The following is a 26478-nucleotide window of genomic DNA, read 5'->3' on the forward strand; positions in this document are numbered from 1 at the left end:
AAAAAAATAAGGAACTGTAAAAAAAGATTATCGTGTATATGGATAATCTTATCAAATATACGGCTCTCTTTAACGTGCTTTAAATTGGTTGTAAACATTTGCTTGCAAAAACCCCATTCCCCTCCGTTTTCCCCTACAGAGAGGTCTTATTCATAAAGTATATACATTTGTAAAAATCAACTGATATTTTGTTACACAAATACTCGAAAAATGTCTAGCTTTAGAATTTTAGAACATTTAATAAACAACAGAAGAACAAACTCATAACATTACTAATTGAGATAATTTAATACTTAATCAATCCTATACTCGATGTATGTATTGTATACTTTTCGTGAGTAGGACTGTGCGAATAAAGTAATGAAAAGAACTCGAGCTCCTAGATTATATTTATAATATCAGTGATAAAGAAAAAAATATATATCTATTCTCAAAATCTTAAAAGTCTTTAAAAAGCTATGAAATGAAAATAATTTCATGAAAGCTTGCAGCTATTGAATGGATATAGTTGTTACTTTGTAATACGATAGCACAAACGAAAGCATATTTTAAAAAATACGACCATAAATATTTAGTAGGGTGGTGTCAACAACAACCCCAGGAATAAATATGTGCATGCCAGCAGCCACATCCTACTGTAAAAAATCACTTTTTATGATCTAATACTTTTATCGCCTTATATTTAAATGGCTGTATTCCTGAATTATTGCAGTTGCAGAAATTATGTCCTCACAGAAAGGTAAATAAGATTAGAGATAGGAGATAACACTCAACACTTGTGAAGACTGTTATTGAGCTTGTGGGTAAAGGGATAATCTTATATTATAGTTTGATTTTACTCTGGTTGTGTTAATATCATACAAATTTTTTTGGTTGGTTATATACATTTTATGCACTATATTCAATTAAAAACATTGAAAGAAAAAATCTTCGAACTGAAAAACATTGAAAGAAAAATTACTCCAATGAAAACATCCATTAATGATTACGTTAACCTTTCTAATGCTCCGTGTAAAAATGACTTATGTGTTTGCAATCAATCTTTACAGCTGTAAAGAATATTCATTATGTTGATTTCTTCTTACATAAATGCTTAGTTACTTTTATCCTTAATCTCTGCGAGCCTATATGTTACAATATTTCAGAGTAAACATGTTATTAGAATATCGAAAATGCAAGCAACAAACGCTTGACACAAATTAGATAACTAATACAAATTAATTGATCATACTGTAGATAAATTTAGGTGTGATATTACCTCCGCAATTATATATTGTTATCTATATAACAATATATAATTTGTAAATATCTTGTTTAGCAAAAAAATCAATCATGTGAAAGAATAGCTGCTCTATAAATAAATGAAACTTACCATGACGTCATCTCTGCAGTTAGCTCTGGAAGCAATCACATCGACGCCAGGCACATCCTCACACTTCTGTGCGGCACTGGATGACCGGAAAAACTCGGCACAAAACGAATCAGCCGTCGCGACGGTCCAGCCTTCGGCAGGACGCGGTACAACAGGTCCGCCGACAAATTTAATGGTGGCCACTTGCGTTTCCTCCTTGCTGTTGACCTGCACGTCCTGGAGGACCTCAGGGAATGTTTCCTCTGTGTCTCTTGTCATCTCCATGATGTCCTGCAGGATGGCCTTGGAGCGCGCGTCGGAACACTCAGACAGGTCACAGCTTAGCTCTCCCTGAAATTTTGATTAATTTAATTTTCATTAAAAAGCTTACTATTACGTAAAATGTAAAGGTTATGGTTTTTTTAACGTTGTTAATAAAAAAATAAGAATTATAAAAAAAGAGAATTTCAGATTTATTACAAGTTGAATATATCCTATATACTAAAGTAACAGGATGTCTATTTGTCTGTGAGTTTGTGTGTCTGTTTGTACCACTGAACCGATATGGTTCTCCTTTACACTGGAGGTTTTTAAAGGCTTTAAGATGGTTTAAGGCTATTTTATTCTTATAGATAAGCATGGATATGGTTTTAGGCTTTTTTTCTGCTCTAATATAACCCTTTGAAAATAGAGCCCTAGGGTGCAAGTCGCTAGTATATTTTATAGACGTAAATTGAAATTTAAAATCTAAAAATTTAGAGAGTCAGCATGTAACAATTAAAGATTGTAAATGTTAGCATTATATTATTTTAGATAACTCAAATTGAAACAACTTAATCAAGAAAGACGACGCCCATAAAAGCGTATCCTAAGATTTGTATTTTATTACAATATATGTATATGAAGTAGCAGTTGTTTATATTGACAATTAGACAAGACTAATTATGCTTTTTCATTTGTTAAAAATAGGGTTGGGCCGGATATCCGGTGTGGCCGGATATCCGGCCATTTTCAATATCCGGCCGGATACCGGATATTGAAACTATCCGGCCGGATATCCGGCTCTATAATTTTTTATACTTTACACCAAAAATCTCTGCTTTTTAAAATTTTAAATGGTTATAATTTTCTTATTATTGAAGCTAGAAGAACATTTTTTCTGAACAAGTTTAACTTTATGTAAATTAATATAAGATTTTTGAAGAAATTTTTTTTGCTACTTTAGTATCTGGTAATTTGGCCGGATAACCGGATATTTGCCGGATATCCGGCGTTAGCCGGATATCCGGTCGGTTACTGGATATCCGGCGTTTGAAATCAGCCGGATATCCGGTATCCGGTATCCGGCCAAAAAAGTATCCGGCCCAACCCTAGTGAAAAAAGGTATTTTGTACCAACTAACAAAAATTCCATGTTAAAGAAATACTTTGCTTTTAATAAAATCAGCGAGTATAATGTTTCAGATTTGTATGAATTGCCTTGCAAAAAAAACTATATGAGTCCAATCTTATCACCTTATCAATAAATTGATATTTGGCTTTGCACTGCTTATACCTATGAGGTGTTTATTCAAATTTGCACAAAAACAGTTACAAACGAAAATTAAATGTAAAATTAAATACATATGTTTCATGCGAGGCATTAGTCATCTTCCACTATACCCCATTATTTTGCACTTTTTAATGCCTGTTTTAGGTTAGAGGTTCAACAGAATTCGAGGATTAATTATTTTTGCTGTTTTAAAGACAAACCTATTAGCATGGCTTATAGACCGGTCATATCAAAATATTTAACTTCAAGATAGGGAATAGGTCAATGAAAGATTGATGCATGACTTTTCATCACAAAATATTTTTAACATTGACTGAGTGATTCCGAATTTAGGAAGATTAATTTTGTATACAAAAGACTTGTCTTAATATTTCTGCTTGAAAATATTAAACTAGAGTAACAATCAGGGTGTCAATATTTTTCAATTGTATGGGTGCCAACACTTTTAAAGTTAATTTTACATTAAAACAAATTCTTTTCCATTCTAATCAAGTGTTATTCAGTCATTTATGTTGTTCATATCAAATATATTTATGAAATGCCAACAAACAGTTTTAAAATCCATAGAAATTATTGCAAGAAATATTTTTTTGCAAATATGCAAAACTGTTGATTGAAAATGCCATGGGCTCTTAAGCTTTTTCTCTTAGTGAACTATCAATTACGCCAATTACATGTAACGAAGTATCAAATCATCAGAACTGTAATTTTGCTTCACATTAAACAATCCCTCAATTTTTCGTTATTTGGCTGATATTAACACTACTATGTGGGGACAACGAAAAGTGTCTTGTGTGACGTCATAAAAATACGTCTGTTATCCATCTCTTTTTAAAGAGTTTTCTTTGCAACTTCTTCTCTCATCCTTCCTTTTTAGACGTATTTTTATGGCTGTCCCCACTGTGTGAATGGGACTAGTTACGGAATTGATGGTTTATCTTTTCTTTTAAACTAGAATTCAATTATGCTCAACTTTTTAAGGAGCGCATCAGCTCTAGATTTACTCCTTGATAATAAATTCAAACTTTAGAGAATTATTGTGAGGGTTCTTGTCAAGCTTGGACTATTTTCATATCAATAAAAACATAAAAAAGAATGTGTTTTAAAATGTATCTAGAAAAGAGTTTGTCCTTGTTTGTGTACATATCAATTATGCCTAATTTGCTTACTGTTCCACCCAAAACTGTGCACAAAATAGCGGTAAAAACACAAAAATTACGTAATATTAGCTTCACTAAAAGAAATTTTTAAAGAAAAATGTAAATGTCATAACTATAAACTAGCCGTGACATTGGTATAAATTATAACAAGCCCGCAAGATGTTGGGGAGGGGTTGGGTAAGAGTTCAGACCATGATATCCTTATAATAAAGTAACAGGATGTGTGTTTGTCTGTCTGTTTGTTTGTACCGAATGATCTCGCTAATCGCTAAACCGATTGGGTTCTCCTGGGCAGGGTAGCTTTTCATAGGTCCCGGGAAGGTTTATAACTATTTTGGGGGAGATTACCACCACCCTCCTTGGAGAAATCCCCCCTAGAAAAAAAAATCCCCATTTTTTTTTACTTTTTCTTTTAAAATCTAAAATAGTATTGGGTTATCAAAGTTGACTCTCCCCTCCTCAAGTACCACTAGAGGCCTCTAGACGTTAAAATAGTATCTGCTGATGTGGCATCAATAAAATACAGAGTAAGGACTTCCAGACAAAGTACATGTAAAAAAAGGACTGGTATAGCATCAGAGTCAAATTGAGCAACAAATTTTAACATGTTTTTACCTGCAAATCAAGGTTGCCAGCGCTGAAGAAAGAGTTTGTTGTGATTTCATTTAATCTGGCAACCGTCTCTTCGGTCTCCTAGACATTAAATTAATTGTTAATACCAAAAAAACTTTTATATTTTAAGCATACAAATTGGATATTTTGTTTTAAATAAAAATAATTGTGCATAGCATACTTGTTGATTTGTGAAACTAAAATTGACAAGCAAATTGCACTTTAAAGCTGATCAACGTAAGATTTATCTTCAAGTATTGACTGTATGTTTTGATTTTTTAAACATTCATCCTTCAAGTCTATTATAAATCTTAGTGCCAAATAATCCGTTCAGTTGGAAGTTACACAAGAACCTTACATGAAAGTATAACCAGATATATTTATGATAAAATCGAAAAGTCAATATCTAGAACAGTGGCGTGCACCGGGTTTTGTCGGGGGGTATTAAATTGTTGGGGTGAAAGAAGGGATGGTAGGCATCCCTTATTTATTTTCAAGGAAGGTTTTGACACCTCCTTTACATCTTCCTTCTGCCAAGTCGCTAGCTTTACCCTTTGAATTGATTATTTTTCTATTAAAAACTTTGTGTTATTCAAACTAGTAAAATCTGTAGTATTGTACTACAACTGTATAAAGTAATGGTATCATGATTGCACAACGAACTAATATTTAATACCAAAACTTTTTGTTTGTCATGAACTAGCCCCACGGGGTCAGGGATAAGCATACAGAAAAGTTAGTTAAGCCAATGAAGTAATTGTATGTTCAATGTAAAAAAAAATATAATAGGTAACATAATTTCTTCGGCCTTTTAATTTTCTTCTTACTAAAAAAGCTTATTGTTTTTAATCTATGTATTGTTTTTTTTTGATAATAAGTTAGATGAAATACATTTTGAATAAATTTGACAGGAGAAAAGTTAAAAGAACATTGTTTATGCTTATTGATTCATTTTTATTTATTGCAATTCTATGATGTCTAATAAAATTTTGTTGTAGTTTTTGTAATATTTATCCGTATCGTTATGTGAGCTGTATGTTGACATATTCTTGGACCATAGTCAAAATAGGGGCATTGTTAGTTTCTTTTGTTTCACTTACAATTCACGATAGGGTGGCCGCAAAAAGACACGTTTTATAAACAACTAAAAAAGGCATAAAAAAAACAGTTATCTGTTATATATGGTATTAATTACAATTACAATTAATATATTTTGCTAGATCTTCCTTTAAATAGTTACTGACTTAGGCATTAGTGAATCTACAATACTGATTAACGATTGCAGAAATATTATTTTGATTGCAATCTTAAATATTTTTCAACCACCCATTATTTTTGTTATTGCGCAAAAAAAGAACCGATACTATTATTAACAAACAAAAAAGCTGTCTACATAGCATCCACATGTCTTGTGGTGGACTAAGTTTAATTGCAATCATGTTATTTACTAAAAAAATCCATGTATCTGTCTGTCTATTCATCAATCTCTGGGTTATAATAATAATATATATTCATTTATTTATCTATAATAAGCACTATATATTCATTTTAGCGCCTATGAAATCTTTTTATGGCTTTATGTGCTCTTAACCTGGCAAGAGATAGTTTTTCTTTATGCGCATAAAAATATACTCAAGTTTTCACACTTTTTATAAAAACTTTTACAATAATAAATTTCTAGATTTTGCTAGTTGAACTTTCAGCCTTTTTTGATGTCGTGTCTTTATATTTGTAAGGTGGTATATAAGGATATGTAAATGGCCATATTTGGTTTTCCATAGATTATTTATGCTACACAAATATAACACGTATTCGTTAAGGGTTGAGGATAAAGATTTATAGTTAAACATTATGTAATTAATTTGATTTATATTTGACTTTTTTACAAGTATTAGATATTTCCTTATCCCTGAAACTCATATTAAAAAGGAAAATGTGTATGCAAAGATATTTTATGGCTCTTTTGATGCAGTTTTATTAACATAAAACGATGGGAAGATTTGATCTCACAACCTTTATCACTTTCACGCCATCTTTATTCAGCAATTATTTTTATAATAAAACTTTGGAGATATAAAATAAATTTGCATTAATCTACAGAGATGAAGGGATAGGTCAATGTGAAATTTATTTATCTTGTCAAAGATAAAATTCATATTTGTAATCGCCAGAGTATTTTTTGGCTAAAGGAAAACTTGTAATTTCCCTAAATTTGCTTTGTAGAACACAGAAACCTGATCTTCCTATTTTTTCCCTGCAGTGTTAGCGCACGGCAGGTGTAGGCCCCTTAGAGTTAGGGACCCCAACAGTAGTTCCATCAGTAGTTGGGCATTTAAAAAAATACTAGCACTCTCCCTTATTTTCAATTCATTTATAAACTGAGAGAGTTTCTGTGCACTTTGAGAAAAAGTACCAGAAAAAAGTATTATTTCTTCTATGTAATATCTTAGTTTTAAGACATGCTTTTGAGTGAATAAAAAATATAGACTTACCTTAGAATGTTTACAGGAGCAGAACCTGAGAGGTCTGGAGGTGACCGCCAGCTCAGTTTCATTACCAGTGGTCAACTCTCGGAAGTAACCGGCAAACAGGGTTCGGCTAGGATCCAAACTAAAAAAAAAATAATTTAATAACTTGTTCATTATGATGTAAAGTGGAAAATGCATTATTGTTTAGAACGACTAACTGAAAAATTTAATATTCTTGTCTGGATTAAAACTCTTTGGAGGACCTTGTTTAACATTATTTTATTTTATTTTACAAAGGGGATGTAAAAGCCAACTCAATATGCAAGGGTCGCTGCCACAAATCTTAGCAAAATTAAATAAGTTTGATAAAGTTTAAAGATAAATTCATTTTTCCAAATAAAAATACACTTTACATAGATCTGAATAAGAAAAGTAATGAAGTGCATAACAAAATCTCTTTTTACAATAATCCTATTTTAGCATTCTAAATGACCAATGATTTAGCATTATTTGATGCATTTTGCTACAATTTTAAGCACTATATTTGGATCTTGTCGGATATACGGAATAAAATCTGTTTTACCTAGTAATATTGTCTAACTTTTTATCTTTGTGACGTAACAAAAATCCATCTCTTTTTTAGGGGTTTCCTTTCCCACCTCCCCTCTCATCCTTTGAGTTTTGTTACGTCACAAAGATAAAAAGTTAGACACTATTACTAGGTTCAAATTGGACTTAATAAGGCCTTCCAAAATTCTGGAATCAAAGAATAGATCCAGGACGCGATGTTACGTAAATTTTAACTATCCAAACAACGCCCAATTGGCTATTTTTGATTATTCCATTTGAATATATCAGAAAACTCAATATTTTTTCTATAAATTTAATGAATACAACATTTGTCATAATCTGTTATATCCTCTTAAAATTATTTGAATAAAAAAGTAAGTAATTTTACCCAGAAATATGTTTTAATTGTGATTCATTTCAACATAATTTCTTAGAAGTATGTTTTATAATTTTTTAAATATTTCTAACAACCCTTCATAAAATGAGTTAGGTATAAATATATTTGTTCTTATGAAACGGCTAAATTTAAGATTTAAATAATTTTTGTTAAAGAAATTCGAAGATTTTATATTTTAGATATGATTGATACATAGAAAAGTATCGCAAAAAGTATAATTGTTTATCCTTCTAATGGATTTGAATTTTTTTGTGTTAACAGTTTCTTTTGTTTTTTATCTATTTCTTTTCGATATCAAAATTGAAAGGTTTATTTAATTTACTTGATTTTTATTGTACAACAGATGCAATTTAAAAAATGCAAGTTTAAAAAATTAAATCGAGTAGTTTTTTTTTTTTGGTTGCTGCAAAACACTTTTGGTTTAAGGAGGATGAACTGAAATTAGTTTCCGAATGTGAACATATTTTCCTAGGTGTTTCCCAATCCTATCTTAATATTTGCTACTAGCTAAAAAACCTTCAAACTTAAAAAAAAATCAAAATTTGAATGTATTAACGATTTATACATTATACATTCAAAGTTTTAATTTTTCAAATTTTGATTTTTTTTTGGAAGTTTGAAGGTTTTTTAGCTAGTAGCAAATATTGAGATAGGATTGGGAAACACCTAGGAAAATGTGTTCACATTCGGAAACTAATTTCAGTTCACCTTAAGGAGTGTGTGTGGCATAGCATAAAATTTTGGTGTGCATTTAATTCCGCAAATCATCACATTGCATAGAGTTATATATATATTTGTATCAATAATAAGAGTGCTCAAGCATGAAAGTCAAGCAAAGGGTAAGAAGTAGCTTGATTATCTAGTAAATTTTGATATTCAATAGTCAATATCAGTACATCCCTTATCCCAAGCTCCTCTGCAGAGAGCGTCATTCATTACAGTGACTTAATTTGGGACACCTGCCATACTCGGTGAGGGTGGGGTAATAATGAGTAACTCTCATGAGATAGCTTGTCAAGTCATAATGTGCTTGAACATGAAGCTTGAGTTGGTCCTAGTGGCTATACAAAAGTGTCTTTGCCTACTCCATGACGACTAAGGTTCAAACCATAAAAAGAAACTATGGCTAATCAATCAATCAATCAAGCAGCTTGCTTTGTCAGATGAAATATTAGAAGTTTTTATGATTTGATATTGTAATATATGTTTGTAAGTGTATGAACACCTAAATTTGTTGTGAAGCTGATTTATTAGTCCTGATGACAAGCACAGTTTCGTCTTAGAAGTGATTCCTAAGAAAGCTTTTTTAATCGTATAACAACAAAATTTTACCCGCAAAACCTGGAAATATGTTGTAGTATTCCATGATTTTTTACCTATGGAAAGGACCTTATAAGAATGATTGTAAATGATGGTCATAATACCCCTTCTAATATTATACTTGTTACTCAAGTGTGTGCATCATTATTCATGGACAAGGGAGGTGAATACTAATACTCCTTCTAATATTATACTTAATACTCAAGTGTGTGCATCATTATTCAGGGACAAGGGAGGTGAATACTAATACTCCTTCTAATATTATACTTAATACTCAAGTGTGTGCATCATTATTCAGGGACAAGGGAGGTAAATACTAATACTCCTTCTAATATTATACTTAATACTCAAGTGTGTGCATCATTATTCAGGGACAAGGGAGGTAAATACTAATACTCCTTCTAATATTATACTTGTTACTCAAGTGTGTGCATCATTATTCAGGGACAAGGGAGGTGAATACTAATACTCCTTCTAATATTATACTTGTTACTCAAGTGTGTGCATCATTATTCAGGGACAAGGGAGGTGAATACTAATACTCCTTCTAATATTATACTTGTTACTCAAGTGTGTGCATCATTATTCAGGGACAAGGGAGGTGAATACTAATACTCCTTCTAATATTATACTTGTTACTCAAGTGTGTGCATCATTATTCAGGGACAAGGGAGGTGAATACTAATACTCCTTCTAATATTATACTTGTTACTCAAGTGTGTGCATCATTATTCAGGGACAAGGGAGGTGAATACTAATACTCCTTCTAATATTATACTTGTTACTCAAGTGTGTGCATCATTATTCAGGGACAAGGGAGGTAAATACTAATACTCCTTCTAATATTATACTTGTTACTCAAGTGTGTGCATCATTATTCAGGGACAAGGGAGGTGAATACTAATACTTCTTCTAATATTATACTTGTTACTCAAGTGTGTGCATCATTATTCAGGGACAAGGGAGGTGAATACTAATACTCCTTCTAATATTATACTTGTTACTCAAGTGTGTGCATCATTATTCAGGGACAAGGGAGGTGAATACTAATACTCCTTCTAATATTATACTTGTTACTCAAGTGTGTGCATCATTATTCATGGACAAGGGAGGTGAAATCTTATATCCATGTATGTTTTTGTAGCTTTACTGACAACCCGACGTATCAAGTAAATTATGTACTTAATGCGAATTGTTTAGTAGTATTTATAAAAAAAATGAGCTGTCTACCTGGTGTAGAAGCTGAGAAATTAACACTTTCTCCATTCCGTTTCTTACAGACTGACGAATGTACAGACATTTTGAATAACAGAGCAGCTTTGCTATTTTAAAAAAGGGAAAGAGTTAAACCCCTTTCTTAATATACCCAATATATGTGTTAGGTTAGGTTAAGATGTGTTAATAAATATTAAATATTGAAAGTCGAATTAGTTTAGTTCAGTGCTTATGATTTTTAACGAGATACGGCCCCCGCAGCTCAGGGAATGTGGTTTTAATAAAAATAGTAGGTGCAGTCCCGTGTGGATGGAATTTCACTGGAACAGATTTATATTTACTTCAGACAAATATATTTGAAACCTTTTCAAAAAAAGAAAATTATAATAATCAATACCTTAACATTTTTTATTTGCTTGGCCTTCAATTGAGAGTCAGATCTATGCAGCATTTAGCAAGATATTTTTATTTACAGAGACAGATAGACATCCTATTACTTTCATATATATAATATTGTTATTTCATTTCCAATTAAAAGACACAATCCGAAAGAACTTATTGACAACAAAATCTAAGATAGATTTAGTGCATAGTATGTTCCTTGAAAGCAGCCAGCTTCATATAAAAGATTAGCAATTTCATAAAGATACAAAGTAATTGCCAAGTGTTACTTTATTTCTCAGATTAGTGTTTCCATCAAATTACCCTTTTGAATTTATTTTTCGCAAACGTTGTATATTAAAAGGCACCAAATAAGATAATATAATTTTGTTTGAAAGGTATGATTAACATTTCTTGGCAGTCACACTTTTTTCTATCCTTAGAATAGTTTTTTTTTTTATACAATACTTGCAAGAACACTAAAAAATCACAAGTTAAGCTCATTCCACAGTGGGATCTTTTGAAAAAAATCGGGACATCCAAAAAATCTAAAATCGACTTTTATCTATCCTAGGACCTAATAATGGCTATAAGTAGACAGCTAGAAAAGAAATTTTTAAAAAATATTAATTTTTGGCGGGTTTATGCCATTTTTAAAAAAGGTAGTGAAAAATTTCTCTTCAGTTTTGATGATTTTCCAGATTTTTTTACACAATTTTTTCAAGGCAACAAAAAATACATTTATGTTCATCTTATGAAAAAAAAAAATTATTGAGGTACTTTTCAGATACCTGTACCAATGTCTAATTAAAGAAAAAATTTAAAAAAATATTTTTTTGACAGTGTAGATTGACATTTTGTGAGAAAATTTCACCAAAAATATTAAGATTTTTAACCCCAAAAAATCAGTTTTCTCCATTTTACCCAAAAACGGACAGGAGGCCCCGGGTTTGGCAATAATAATATTAATATACAACATGTATTGTGTATAAAACAGTTTTCAAAACCTGGGGCCTCTTGTCCGTTTTTGAGTAATTGAGCATTTTACATTGCATGGTTTGAACAATTTCGTTCTTGTTAATTTCAAATTTTCCCCCGTTAGAGGGGGATGGAGTCATTTTAGAGCCCAAAGTCATCTTTGCAATATTTTCAAACTTATTAAGGCGGATCTTTCTTGACTTATGCATCATTTGCCTCTGGCGAACCGTTTCGCCGTTATTTGCCGCCGTTGGCGTGATTTTTAACGATTTTTGCCGTTCTCGCGGTTTTAATGGACATTTAAGGGATAAAGGAGTCGTTAAATAAAGATGACTTAAAAATACTTTTATTTTAGCAATTAAATTTGCTAAATTTCATGTGTTCTAAAAAAATTTGTAGTTTTAACTGGTTTTGGTCCAGCAGAAATTCAAATTTGGAGATTAATTATAATATTGCAAAAACATTATATACGCATCAGAGAGAGAGAGAGAAATATACGTTTGAGAGAGAATATAATTTAAGTAATTATGCTTATATTCTTATACAAACTTTAAATGAAGATAGCTAGACCTAGAATAAAGGTATTAACACAAAATCAAAAGTGTTTTGAAAATTATGTTATTGTTGTTTATATCTGTAAAAAAAATATTTAAAAACATGCCTTATAAGTGTCCTATTTTACTTATACTGGACCTACCTAAAAATGCCGGGACTCGAAATGGGTGCACCTGACGCTATATTCATGTTCACAAACATTGTTTGCATTGAAGAAATATTTACATAGACGTTGATTTTGTTAAAATATTCCTATCCTAACTAAAGTTATGAAGTTTTATAGATTTTTTAAAAATAGGGTAGCTTCGCTCCTCCAAAACAGCAAGACGTACTTACCAAATGCACATTATAAGTTAACAGAGGCAAAATTTAAGTTATTTCCGAGTTAAAGCAAAAGAAATTACATCATTTCTTCAAATACAAGCTTATTTATTGAAGTTTACTTTTGTCTACTCTAAATGTCCCGTTTTTTGGCAAAAGATCCCACTGTGCATTCCAATCACAACTTGCTACTTTACCATATCATGATCAATTTACTAATACTTAAAATAGATCCAATATGGTGCTAAAAAAATAATAGAAAATATTGGATATTGGCTACATGGAATATAGTGCTAAAAAAAATAAAAGAAAAAGATTGGATATTAGTTACATGTAACTTCAAAAGTTTTATCAAAATATCTAAAAACTTTATTGTAAATATTGAGGTGCTACTCTTTCTAAATTGTACCTAGTTGTTACAGAAATCGAGTTAGAAAATGATAGGTCATGCTTAAAAAACGGTTAGACCGTCTATTATTACAGATTAAAATTTATCATATTTTGCAGAACCTCTTCTTAAATAAAGAACTTTAAATAGTTGTAAAAAAGCAGAAAAGTGCAGCCGAAACCAATTATTTAAAATTGGCCACCCTCAACTTTAGCTTTAAAGTAACAAGAATAATCATTTCCAAAAAATTAATATGGAAATATTTTAATAAAATAAGCAATAACGTGATGATATATTTAGTAAATGTAATAATAAAAGGAGAATGATCATACTTTAGTCATAGAGTAACTACACTAAAAAACGATTGCAGTAAAAAAAGTTTCATAATTCTACATATCTATGCATATAAATGACCCAACCTTTCGGCATGTTAAAACATATTCTGTAATTGTTTTAACCGTTTTAATAAGAAAACACGTTAAGAAAAATAAGCCATTATGTCAGTTAAATGCTGAGCTATGACCTCATGTATTTAAATTAAATAAAGCTAGGGATGTGCAGCATTGTATTTTGCCCAAAATATGAGAGAGAGAAAGAGAAACAGAGAGAGACAGACTGACAGATCGAGAGAGAGAAAGGTAGAGAGAAAAATAACAAGAGAATATTTCATTTTACAGGTGGACGTGCCATAAGGCTATGTAAGAGAATATATGATTTTTTTAAAATTGCACTCTGCACTCGCCGGGTCCATGACATAAAGTGCAAGCAAGGCTAAGTGTTGTCAGGTCAGTTTAACCTTTAGAAATCAACATTTTGCACTCACACACACATACACAGACTTACACTTCTATGCCAGGGATACAGGGATGAGCAAATGTAAGACATATACGTATATTAGCTAATTACATTAAAATATGTTACATAAATGGGCTTTATAACCCACTCACCATTTATAAAGATTGTATTTCCTCCCATATATAAAAAATTTAAATTGGAAGAAAAGGTGTCAATAATTATCTTCAATTTACTTATCATTGTATTCTTGTATTTCTTAATCTGTTATAAGGATAATTTTTTGAGACATAAAATTGTTAGATTTTATGTCTTTATTCCTGCTTAAAACAAACAGACAAATATCCAACAAACATACACACATCCACACACACACACACACATGCAAACTGTGTTCTAATAATAAATGCACTACATATGAAGCATTAATCTTTAATCCGTTACTATACCCAGCCATGTACAAACGAAAGAGCTAAAACAAATTGTAAATAGTTTTTCTAAATAAAGATTTAATTACAATATTAAAAAGAGAAATTATTTAATGTTTAATGGCGAAGCTTTTTACTATTACTAAGGTTATCGGTTATTTCTTTAATCATTGATTTGGAAATTATGAAAGTTTTGTTTAACATTTTTTGCAACACAAACGTTGTTACATGTTTAAAGAACGTTTTTTATTGTTTAATACTATTTTCATGATTTATAGAAATATTCTAAACATTCTAAAATATTTTTTTTGAATGTGCAATGTGCAATATGAATTGTAATTTTGACTACATTGCAAAAATACAATGCCATCTTTCTATCATTGCATCTCTTTCTTTCTCTCCCCTCTTTTTCTCTATCTTTTTCTCATTCTTGCCATCCTTTTTGTGAAGATCTATTCAATCATGTTAAAAGAGCGGTGAAAAGGGCGGGGCAAAGGGGTGGAGTTGTGAGGGGCGTGGCAACATTAAAGTATTTACAAATTAATATCCATAAATATGATTAAAGTTGCCTGCTGTACATTATGCAAAAAGTTGCCTGTCAATGCAAAAAAAGAATTGAAACAATATCATTATTCAATTCTTAAATGGGCTTTTATGGTACTAGTTTAAGATGTTTTTTAGAAGTGAATCTTTATACATAAAGGGTTTGTCTGTCTGAATACGTATAGCACTTTCATGAAGTAACAATGTAGTAAAAAAGTCTCAAAAGTAGAAACTCTATACCAATCATCATATATTACCATTATATTATTGGAGATTTTCAGGGTTCGGAAGCCGCGCTTCAGCCGCGCATAAGCCTCAGTTTTAAACCTGCTTGTGAGCAGAAAAAGAAATTTTTGAAAGAAGGATTGTCTACTAAAGAGACAGTTTTATACATCCAGCTAAATTTTATAGTGATAAAATGACGATTTCACTGAGGCTTACACGCGGCTTACGCGCGGCTTCCGATCCCTGGAGATTTTAGAACTTCTAAATACTTTTCTACTCTTTCAAAAAAGCCTTGTCAATCTCTTATTATAGTCCGAAAATTAACTTAAGCATGTAACCAATAGAAAATTGTTCTTTTGTAGAGATTAATCAATTAATTCATATATGAAAACGTTTCATATTCTTAATGAAAAATACTTTGAAAGTTAGACAACATATATAAACCTTTATTATTTCTAATAGCCAATTTGAATACATTACTAATCAAAATAAAGTATTAACAATTATGATGTACTTATAACTGTTGTGTATTCTTGATTACACAGATAAAGTAATATAGAATTAGAATTTCAAACTAATACCCCTAAAAAGTATCGTAAAAGGATTTTTTGGGTAAACTGCAGCTGCATTATTTGACTGAAATTTGCAGCTGAGCCCCAAAAAATATCGGATGGAAAGAATATCTTACCAGTAGCCGCTAATAAGATTCATTTACCTTTGACTGAATTTCTGTTAATATTTAAGCAAACAAGAATATAATTATATCAAGCTGAGAAACAACAATTAGCAATCCTTTAACAACATTTTAATATCTTTATATTCAAATAAACAAGCAAAGGGATAAGTTTTCTTTAGAAACAAACCATGACTTTTTAGTTGGTTTAAATAATATTCGTACAATGCTAATTAGAAATAGGGTAAATTATTGTTCAAATAGGGTTCTTTCTGCAAATATGACGTTACAAGAGGGCGTTAGCTAAGAAGGAAGGTGGATTGCGTCATTAAAAAGGAGATTATTTTTGAAAAAATTATATAATTAAAAGATATGTCATATTCTTTGTATTTTGTAAGTGTCATTTCTACTCTAAATCCTAAGCCTAATTTCCCCATTGCATCGTTGTCTGTCCTTTATTAGAATCTCTATCTCTCTCCCTGTAAATATTTGTATGCCTATGAGTACAACAATAAAGTACAGTAAACTAATTTTCAACCATTCTCTCTCTCTGCAACCCTCCCTTAGTATTCCCATAGTCAACAATAATTAGCCTTTTTCTTTCTCATAATGCCCCGTTTTTAACACGCTAATGTGTGCTTATAATTGTAGGTTCCCTCACATGGTTTACATAATTCCAGTGAAAGTGACAAAGGAAAAATCTCATAAACATATTTTTACACATGTAGTATCTACCAAAAACAAGAACTTCAAATTGACCAAATCTAATATTTGACTTCTAAGTTTAGTTGAAAGGCTACAAAATGGACATAAAATAATAACTTAAGCGTTTTTAATAATTTAATGTAAAGATATGTGAAATGTGATTTTTTATAATTTATATATGGTAAAATCATATATACTGAAATTTGTAATGAAATGGCTTAAAATATCCAGGTACCAAAGTAAAGCTTCCCCATAAAGAAGAACTGAATCTATTTTGTATTTAAAGAAGTCGTAAGCTATAGACAACTTTTTTTTTTACTGTATATTATAGGATTCTTCTGCTGCTCATTTTTCTATTTTTATTATGTGTTATGGACGCTAGCGCCCTTGTTTTCCCTTCTTTGCCTCTCTGTGTGTTGTTGCGCCTGGTTAATTGGTTTTAATTGATGTTTGGTAACACGACAACACAAAAACGCATATTATCTCATTTTTCTTTCAAGTTTAAACTAATAAAGAGTTAAGTAAAAAAGTGTAATTTTTACTTAAATTAATAACATTTAAAATGGAAAAAAAAGCGCCAACGGGAAACATAGATTTCCTCTAGCTTTTTCAGCTTTAGCCTTGTGCCTAAATATAATAAAAATTTGGGATCAACTGCAGTTTACGGTAAAATATTCCTGGTAACGAATATTTACAAAAATCTATGAATTTTAAAGGCTGCTAGCTGCCAAACGGCTGAACGTACAGATCATGCCTGCACACTGTTTTAAGCGGCATAAGAAGGCCTACAAATAATCTGGAATAGCCATAAATCAATAATGCATAATTATCTTGCAGTGCAGAGAAATGCGCGAAAAATTTACGCGTTTTTTCTTCAGTGAAGCATTCCCTGTGCATCATTGGATCTTGGCTATTCCAGATTATTTGTAGGCCTTCTTATGCCGCTTAAAATGGTGTGCGGGTATGATTTGTAAATTCAGCCGTTTGGCAGCTAGCAGCCTTTAGAATTCATAGATTTTTGTAAACATTCCTTACCAGGAATATTTTATCGTGAACTGCAGTTGATCCAAAATTTGTAACGTTAACATCTTTATTCCTGATTTCTTTTCAGTGTGTAACAAACTACATAGTACATAAGTACCATAGAACAGACTAATTAGCCATCTTAACTTTTGGTTAATTGTTATTTTATTACATGGGATAGAAGGGAGTAAATCAAATTTCATACACTTCAAAATAATGTTTCTAATTTCATTTCATAATTTAAATAAAAAAAATTTTAAAAGTTTTCAATAAAATAGGATTAGATTGTTTTTCTTGTTAAAGCTTTTTATTTTAATGAAACCCAAATGAAAAAAAAATTATATCAAGTTGAATAAAAAGGTTCAAACCTAAATTATATATACGGTTGTTATTTAATAGAAATACTTAGTATAAATTTTGAAAAAGGACAATCAATATTAAAAAAAAACTTGAAAACAAAACAAAAAGACTTTCTCCGGTCTACCCCATATAAAGTAAACAATGGTTTATTCTTTAGATATAAAGTGAAGAAAGCTTTGTTACATGTACCGTTTTAAAAAAATTGTGTTTTCTTTATGTCAAGAAATGTATTGTTTATGTATATACTAATTGTTTTCAAAGGTTTGATTTAGGTAATTATCAGTTTCTAAAGAGTTTTTTATGATGCTATCTTTATTGCTTAATGGCTAAAAATTTTGAAATTGACAAATGCGATTTCCTCCCATAAAAATATTATCCATGCCTAGTTTAACATAACTTTAAGTTTAAAGAGGTCAAAACTGTTATTATTACTTTATAGTGTGCTTTTATTTATTACAAATGCAGCCATTTTTACTATTCATAAACATCAATGAAAAAGACTGACATGATTTAGTTTTTTTTTCAGCATCGCCTTTTTTATTGACTATTATCTGTTCAATATAAGGTAATGAAATTCACATTTACAAGAACACTAAATCTTGTTCATTGGGTGTGGATACAAAAATACAAAAAAAACAGTAAACCTTGCCTACAAATAACTTATTTAGATTTTTTACGATTTAAAATTACTTAAAAGTTTTTAAAGCATAGTAATTAAAAAAACTAAAGCCAAGGTTTTATATTTGTAACTCTGAACTATAATTTTGAATGCTTTTTTCTAGTTACTCCTGACTTACAAGTTTATATTTGTAACTCTGAACTATAATTTTGAATGCTTGTTTCTAGTTACTCCTGACTTACAAGTTTTATATTTGTAACTCTGAACTATAATTTTGAATGCTTGTTTCTAGTTACTCCTGACTTACAAGTTTTATGAACATTATTGTATCGTAAACATTTGGCCAATAACATTAGTTTCAATGATTTGTACTACGGCCTTTTCAGTTTAATTGTATCTAATCTTCTTTAAAGTCTGTGGAAAACGTTGATATCTGCGATAAATGAGAGGCAAAACCTATGTGCATGGGGTGTTTACCCCCCCCCCCCCCCAAACACACACACACATTTTTTATAAATTATATTAAATAGTTAGATAAATATTTCTTAATGTAATTCAATCTAATCTATTCTAAAAATAGAAACTTTATATGGGATAAAAAAGTGCTATAAAATAAGCAAAAAAGTACAAATCTTGAAAATTGGTATTATCAACCAAAATTTTTGTTCTTGTTATTTTTTTATTATACATTTTATATTACTTTTTTGCTACAATATGATATCATTTTGTTTTCAATTTATTAATATAACAACTGTGAATGTTTTTAATTTATATTTTTTTCTTCATTTTTCCTTGTTAGAAAGTATTTTTTCGTAATAACCTAGGTATATTATTAGTTCCCAGCATTATTATTACTTCTTAAGGGTTTGGGATAATGCAAACCAAGTAAAGAAAATTTACCGCACAATTCATCTTTTTCTTCTTAAAAAACTATATCAATAGTCCTAATAAAGATTTAAAGCTGTAGGAATAATGAACTTAATCGTCCTTGTTTGGAAAGAGGAAAAACTGAAAAAAACTTACATCCATTTTTTCATAGCATTTTCACATTTCTTTGATCCATCCTCAATGCATCTTGCACCTCCTTCATCCTAAAAAAATGACAGAAATTATATATATATAATTATAGAGTATCTTAAGGGATTAGACAATAGAAGATGAAATGTTGCACATCTCTAACAAAAATTCCTCATCTTAAAATTTTTGATTTAAAAGTTTGAATAGAAGTTGGAACCAACCAATCTATATTTTAAACAGTAATCAAATTTTTGAAACCATTGAGAGAGAGACCGAATTTATTTAATTTTAGATACTTGTGTGATTTAATGTCCAAAGTCAAAATAAACAAACTGTTAAAAGCGAAGCTTTTCTATAATTAGGGTCGGTCCGTCCGAGATAGATAGCTTTTATTCGTTAATTTAGGCATGTTAGAATTGTCCTATCGATTTCAAACTTTGCATAATGATTCCTGTAGTAGTTGGGTACGATTTAGAAAGCGTAGCAACTCTATAATCATTACCAGAATGTCCGTACGTCCATTTTAAACATGTTGATTTTTCTACTTTTTTAACAACAAATTTTCAAGTGTTTTAATTATCCGTTTGATCTGATTTTTGGTATATTGATTCCTGGGACGACAAAGAACAATATTATAAGCGAAGCAACTCTATAATCAAGTCCAAAAATGTAAGTATGTCCATAAACATTATCCTGTTTTTAAGCAGTTTTTCAACAAATTTACCTACAACTTTGATTCGACATTTATATATTTATGTTCCGATTTTTCAGTTCAGATACTATACAAGTGTTAATGTCCATTTGTCCTACCGTTTCAGTGCTTCGCTTTTATGGATGTTGTCATCCTTGTTTTTCCTAAGCTTTACCTAACACAATTTACGTTGTAGTACGTCATACTTACCCCGGTTAGACGTTCATTATTTGGATTGAAGTCCAGAGTCCCACACAGGCCTTCAGTATTGCTCAAGTCTTCTGGAGATGCGTGGATCTTTATATAACTCAGGTAAGGTCCCAGGGATACCAGGGTACCACTTCCAAATTTTATCTAAAATAAAAAATAATGTTATCAAACAAATTTGGACGTTCTTGTCACAGGGCATAACTTTCAAAACATGACATTTGTGTGTAGGGTCCTATATTGATTAGTAAATCAAATGTTTTGAGTTCAAAGCAGAAGTATTAAATTTTATGCCCTAGGCAAGAAAATAAATATAAGGAAAAATTTTCAAATTTTAAAAGTCAATAACTCAAAAAAAATTATTAAGTCAGAAAAAAACACGAATCCGGAAAAGACATTCAAACGATATAGACGTTAAGTTGGGGTTGAGGGGTGCATGCCCTGTAATTAAGGTGTCACTGTGTGCTCGCCTGTCTGCTTGGACGTATGGATGGACGGACAACAGGACCTTCTAATATTCAGGTCAATATGCAGGACACACACCACACAATAATTGGTCGTGTCTAAAGTCATCCAATTTGTCATAATCAAACAACAAATAAAATAATCCCTTACCCAATTTAAATTGTGATTAAAATTCATGAAACGACTTTTAAACACTTACTATATTTTACGATAGTTTTGTGGGTTTTAAAACGCATTTAAATCATTGTTTTTATATTTTTCAAATCATATTCTTTTAAAAAATTTTATTTCAAGGAATTAGAAAATTTATGTGTAACGTTTAAGTTGGTATTAATGAAAATAAAAAGATTAAAACAAGATAGGATTTAAACATATAAGATACTTTTATATCAGTTAGGCTATTACATGCAGGGATCAGAAGCCTCACGTAAGCCGCGCATAAGCCTCAGTTTTAAACCTGCTTGTGAGCAGAAAAAAAAATTTAAGAAAGAAGGATTGTCTGCTAAAGAGCCGTTTTATACATCCAGCTGAATTTTATAGTGATAAAATCACGATTTCACTGAGGCTTACACGCGGCTTACGTGAGGCTTCCGATCCCTGATTACATGAATAAAAATTGTTTTCTTACGACAACAATTTTTTTTAAAGCCGGAGCATTTTGCCCTTAGATAAATGTGAATATAGTTATTTCTAGCATCGTATTATAAACGGCTTTCGTCGGATATAGAAAGTACAATTATGAGTTTAAAACTAGTTTTTTTAGCCCCGAGGTGCCGAAGGCGCCGGCTAAAAAAACTGGTTTTAATCTTATGATTATACATTTCTATATTCGTAGAAAGCTGGATAAAATACGATGCTAGACATAGTTTTTTTCGTATGGATGAGAACCGGTTCCTATCCACCGGATTCGAATGAATACGAGAAAAAATATTACGGATGTATCGGTGATTGTCTATTGGGTATCAAACATCAAAACTTGAAATAATAAAATTACAGTTTTATATCTCTTTTTTTTGCAAGATTTGTTCCTGGTGAACCTGGAAGTTTTATCTTGACGTTCAATATCAGTAATTAAGGCAAATATATAAAATATTTTGATTGGCCTATTTTCCCCCCAAATTTAGGCATTAATACTAAAATCACATCTGTGAAATCGGTGACATTTCAATGGTTTATGTCGACTAAATACCGTTTATAAAAATTTATCATTGCTGACATAATAACGACATACATAAGATATCATTGACATTATCCATGTAGATACTATGACATTAAGTAAAAGTGGTCGGGGCTGACACATATAGGATATTGTTAATACATGCAATGGCATATTATGTTGATGTAACAAAAGTAACTAAGTTTATTTGGGTGTTGCTTGTATGAAGTAAGTTTCTTATACTATTGATTCTACCATTCTAACACATTTTAATTGTATTTATTTTTGGCAAATAAACAATCTGATTATTTACAAAAATAAAAAGAAAAGGATGTCTTTATAAAGATATTATAATAAAAAACATCCTCTTTAAACCAAAGCAATCGTTTCCCCTTTCAAAATATGAATATTCAAAAACAAAAAACCGGAAATTATTATTTACATCAAGATACAGATTATTAAAGTCATTATGACTTTGAAGATCATCGATTCATTTTGTGTTGAATATTAAATTTTCTATAAAAGAAATATATCTTTATATTCATTCTTTTACACAAAACTATGATACACTTGCAAAAAAAATATTTTATTAAATTTGGTGATTTACTTTTTTGAATTTAAAATTTTCATGATGATTTTTGTTACAGAAAGTAAACAAACAGCAGGGAATGGTGATATTGCTTAAAAAATAAAATCCGATACGGAACTGCTCCTAAAAAGTCAAGTAACCAGAACAAAAAATTAATCAAAAAATTAATTTTCCATGAATTGGTCAATTGGTTGAAACGAAAGTAATTGTATGTTCATAATATTGTATAAAATATGGACGTCTGTGTGTCTAGGGGTAAATATCCAATATTTTGAGACATGGATAAAATATTCATCATACGTACAGGTATTGGACAGATACGGGTTAGATAATTGGGAAAGGTTATATATTGCCCCCCCCACCCTCTTAAAATTTTCAAACTTTGTAGGTGTTAACTTAATATTTATAATGTCCTTATTAGAAAATTGTAAAATAGTATATACCTATTGGTTTTAAGTTTTAAAAATATGCTTCCAGGTTCAGGTTTTAACATGATACTCAGAACTAATTAAAGCTCCCCTTAAAAAGAAGGTCCAGTATGAGAGAACTAAAGTAGCATATATATACATAAAAGCAGAATGATATTCAATCAACTGCTTATCCATTATTAATTTATTGATTAATGTAACTGTATAAATTTTTTGTGCCTAGCTCAACTCCACTACACACACACATACAACATACAAAATAATAATTTGCCCCTTCTATCAGCCTCACCTTTAACAAGTGACAAAGGTTTGAAAAAATAATCCAAACACTAGCCAAACAAAGACATAGAAAAGTTAATAATCACAATTAGATTATGGCTCTGCAGTCAGTAGGTTTTCAATTCACCACTGCTATAATGTTTTTGAAAATAATAAAGGCGCAACTTAGCCGTAAAGACATGGAAGTTGCTAACTTTAGAATACTTTTCCTTGGTCTTGACATGCAACAGCCAGACAGTGGGGTCTGGATATGAATGCAAATTTAAAAAAAAAACTAAGCAAAGTAATCTCTTGAAATTATTAGGTTAACCGACAATATTGGGTAATTGGATAATATTTTACACTTGTCTATAATTATTTTAAATGTCAACACGAGAAAAAACTCAATTTTCACGATCGAATATAATGTCAATCAAAAATATTAATGTCTTTTCAATATTGAAAAAGTAAGAATTCAAAAATGCCCATTAGTGGAAGCAAATTTCGGTAAAATCTAAACAAAAAAGGTAACATCCCAAATTATATTTCTCGACTCAAAGCGACTCATACTAGTAAACAGAGTAAGTTATGAAATTAATTAAATTTGATTAGGGGAATCACCACATAAATCAGTTAACAATCTTAAACAGCAGCTGAGAAAATAAGGTTTAGGAAAGACAGTCAAAGAAGGTTAAAGAGAAGCCACACTACTAAAAAGAGTTAGATTGCAACATTGTTTTGTTAAAATATGCCACTATGAAGCTATGATACGGAAAAGTATGTAATTAAATCTGTCTCCGGTAGTTGGGAAGGTTTTCAAACTTAAATAATAAAGGCTCAAGTAGATTTATTCAGGGAGTAACTTACACAGATATGCAAAGTTGTATAATCACGTTATCTAATTTGTTGGCTCAAACACTTTGCTACTTTTTTAATGGTATGTTCCAAAATTATTTACTAATAATTTTAATTTACAATGAAGGTTATTTAATTTATTATTATTGGGGATGTATGTGTCCATTGTCTTATCCATTACGATCCCTGGAATTTACTATTAACGTTTTTTTTATTTTATTTGTGCAACACACAGACACCTACAAACTCAAACATTTTATATCAAATAATCTTCATATAATCCTTATTTTAAAGATACTTTACGTTGTGTAGTTTTAAATTTCGTTCTTTACCACTATGTGTTAATTTGTTAAGAGTCTCTTCTCTGATATCTCTTCTCATGTTTTAATCAACCCTTTTAGACTCCAAAGCGTTTGTAAGAACGCTTTCTTAATAAGAAATATGACTTTTCACTTATTTTCATTTTATCTAAAATGTATTTTACTTTAGCTGTATGACACAAAATATATACAAAATTAAATGATAAAAGGGTTAAAAAATCCTGATAAAAAAAATTGAACTTGCATATCCTGACAATTTATTATTTAATTTCCAATTTCCATGCACATCACTGCAATTTATTTTCTTATCAACATGTCAGGCTTCAAGGAATGGTCATTGGCGCATTTTTATTTAAATTTGGTGGATTTTTTAAGAGTATATTTGATAAATATTTTATGATTAAATTCAAAGATATAAAACAATATTCGACATTTATAAGTGTAGATCTGTGTGATTCTTAAGATATCAGAAACGGTAGAGTCAATACGTTTTTATTTTAATGATTTTTTTTATATTTGGTCCAGAGTAGGATAAGCTAAGAAAAGTTGGATTTTGAATTAGAATAAATGTACATGTTTTATCTAATTATATTTATTTAGTGTTTTTAAGAGAAAATTTTTAATTAAGTACTAATGTATTTACCGATCTTTTTGTTTTGAAAAAAGTGTGCAAAAAGGGTTTGGTGGAAGGGGATCTTATTACTATGGTTGCAACCTACATGCTGTAATTACTTCTTTAATTGAAGGACATATTAACCTCTGGCATAAAAAAACTTGTGATTTCCTTTTTTTCTTTTTAATTTCTGAAGGCAGAGTTATTAGCGTGAGTTTAATTGCATCTTTTAAAAATCCTTAATGCATTCAAATTTTACGCTAGTCAAAAATAAGTTTTTAGAAAGTATTTAGGGAATGTTACGGTACAAAAAAGTTATTATTCTTTTTTTTAAATGAAAACCAAAATAAAAAAATGCTATGAATTTTGGCACTATTCTCATACTAGAATAAGGTTATTAAAGTTATTGAAAAATCCAATATCAAGGCCTTATTTTTATTCACAATTCAGTTGCACGATAGAATTTGTTATTCTTTGAGGGTTTTAATTATTCAAGCAGAAAATACAATATTTTATTTCTTCTTTTAAACTACATATTTACATAATAATGTATTGTACAGACAACTACCTCACTTCCTATTTCAACGACCCTTTTTGTCTGCTTCTAAATTATTTTCTGCTACTTTGCTGTGTAAGCGACACCATTGGTTGATTTCAAATGACCCAATAGAAAGGTTGCATAAGGTTGATGTGATGGAGAGATACCTTTATTTAATCCTTTCTCCCTCTAGTGTTTTACTCTAATACATAATGAAAAGTGTGGGTATTTATATTAAAAAACGAATCCATTGATTGCACGACTCTAGCCTAAAGAGCTAAAGGGTGTTTAAATAAAAACCAATCGCTTCACTTTTTTCAATATAAACTTACAGTTTTGGTCCCAAACTAATAAAAAATAGTACAATTCATGCCCAAGCAATGACAATAATAAAACAATATTGAATTTTAAATCTACTCACCCTTCCAGAGCACTAGAGCTCGAAACCAAGCCCTTGCAGAGAAATTTGCCCTACGCCGAAAGTGCATATTTTATAACAAAATTAAGACAAATTTGTCTCTTTAAAAAAAGAACAAAACGTCTTAAGTACTTGAAATCTTGTAGATAGACCCCATAATGTTTGGGGTTTTTGATGGGGCATGTAAAGACCTTTCTCTAGACACCTTAACAAGGTTTCTAACATAATCCTAGCCAATTTGGCATCTAAAAGAAAGACCTGACAAACATCAAGAACTAGATTTAAACA

At 30.3% G+C, this 26478-nt stretch overlaps 1 protein-coding gene across 1 annotated transcript in view; it reads right to left on the reverse strand.

Annotated features, from left to right (window-relative positions):
- The window catches only part of LOC145316538 (uncharacterized), a 249816-nt gene that overhangs the window by 88426 nt on the left and 134912 nt on the right, over positions 1-26478 (reverse strand). Inside the window, exons 15-19 of the mRNA XM_080157114.1 lie at positions 20554-20697; positions 19659-19726; positions 7167-7284; positions 4678-4755; positions 1373-1702 (exon numbers count right to left, since the gene is read on the reverse strand). Coding sequence (XP_080013240.1) covers positions 1373-1702; positions 4678-4755; positions 7167-7284; positions 19659-19726; positions 20554-20697 — 738 coding nt within the window. The remainder of the gene's footprint in view (positions 1-1372; positions 1703-4677; positions 4756-7166; positions 7285-19658; positions 19727-20553; positions 20698-26478) is intronic.

The sequence above is a fragment of the Acartia tonsa genome, chromosome 1 (genome assembly GCF_053477335.1).
Source record: "Acartia tonsa isolate MP-2025a chromosome 1, ASM5347733v1, whole genome shotgun sequence".
NCBI classification, from domain to species: domain Eukaryota; kingdom Metazoa; phylum Arthropoda; class Copepoda; order Calanoida; family Acartiidae; genus Acartia; species Acartia tonsa.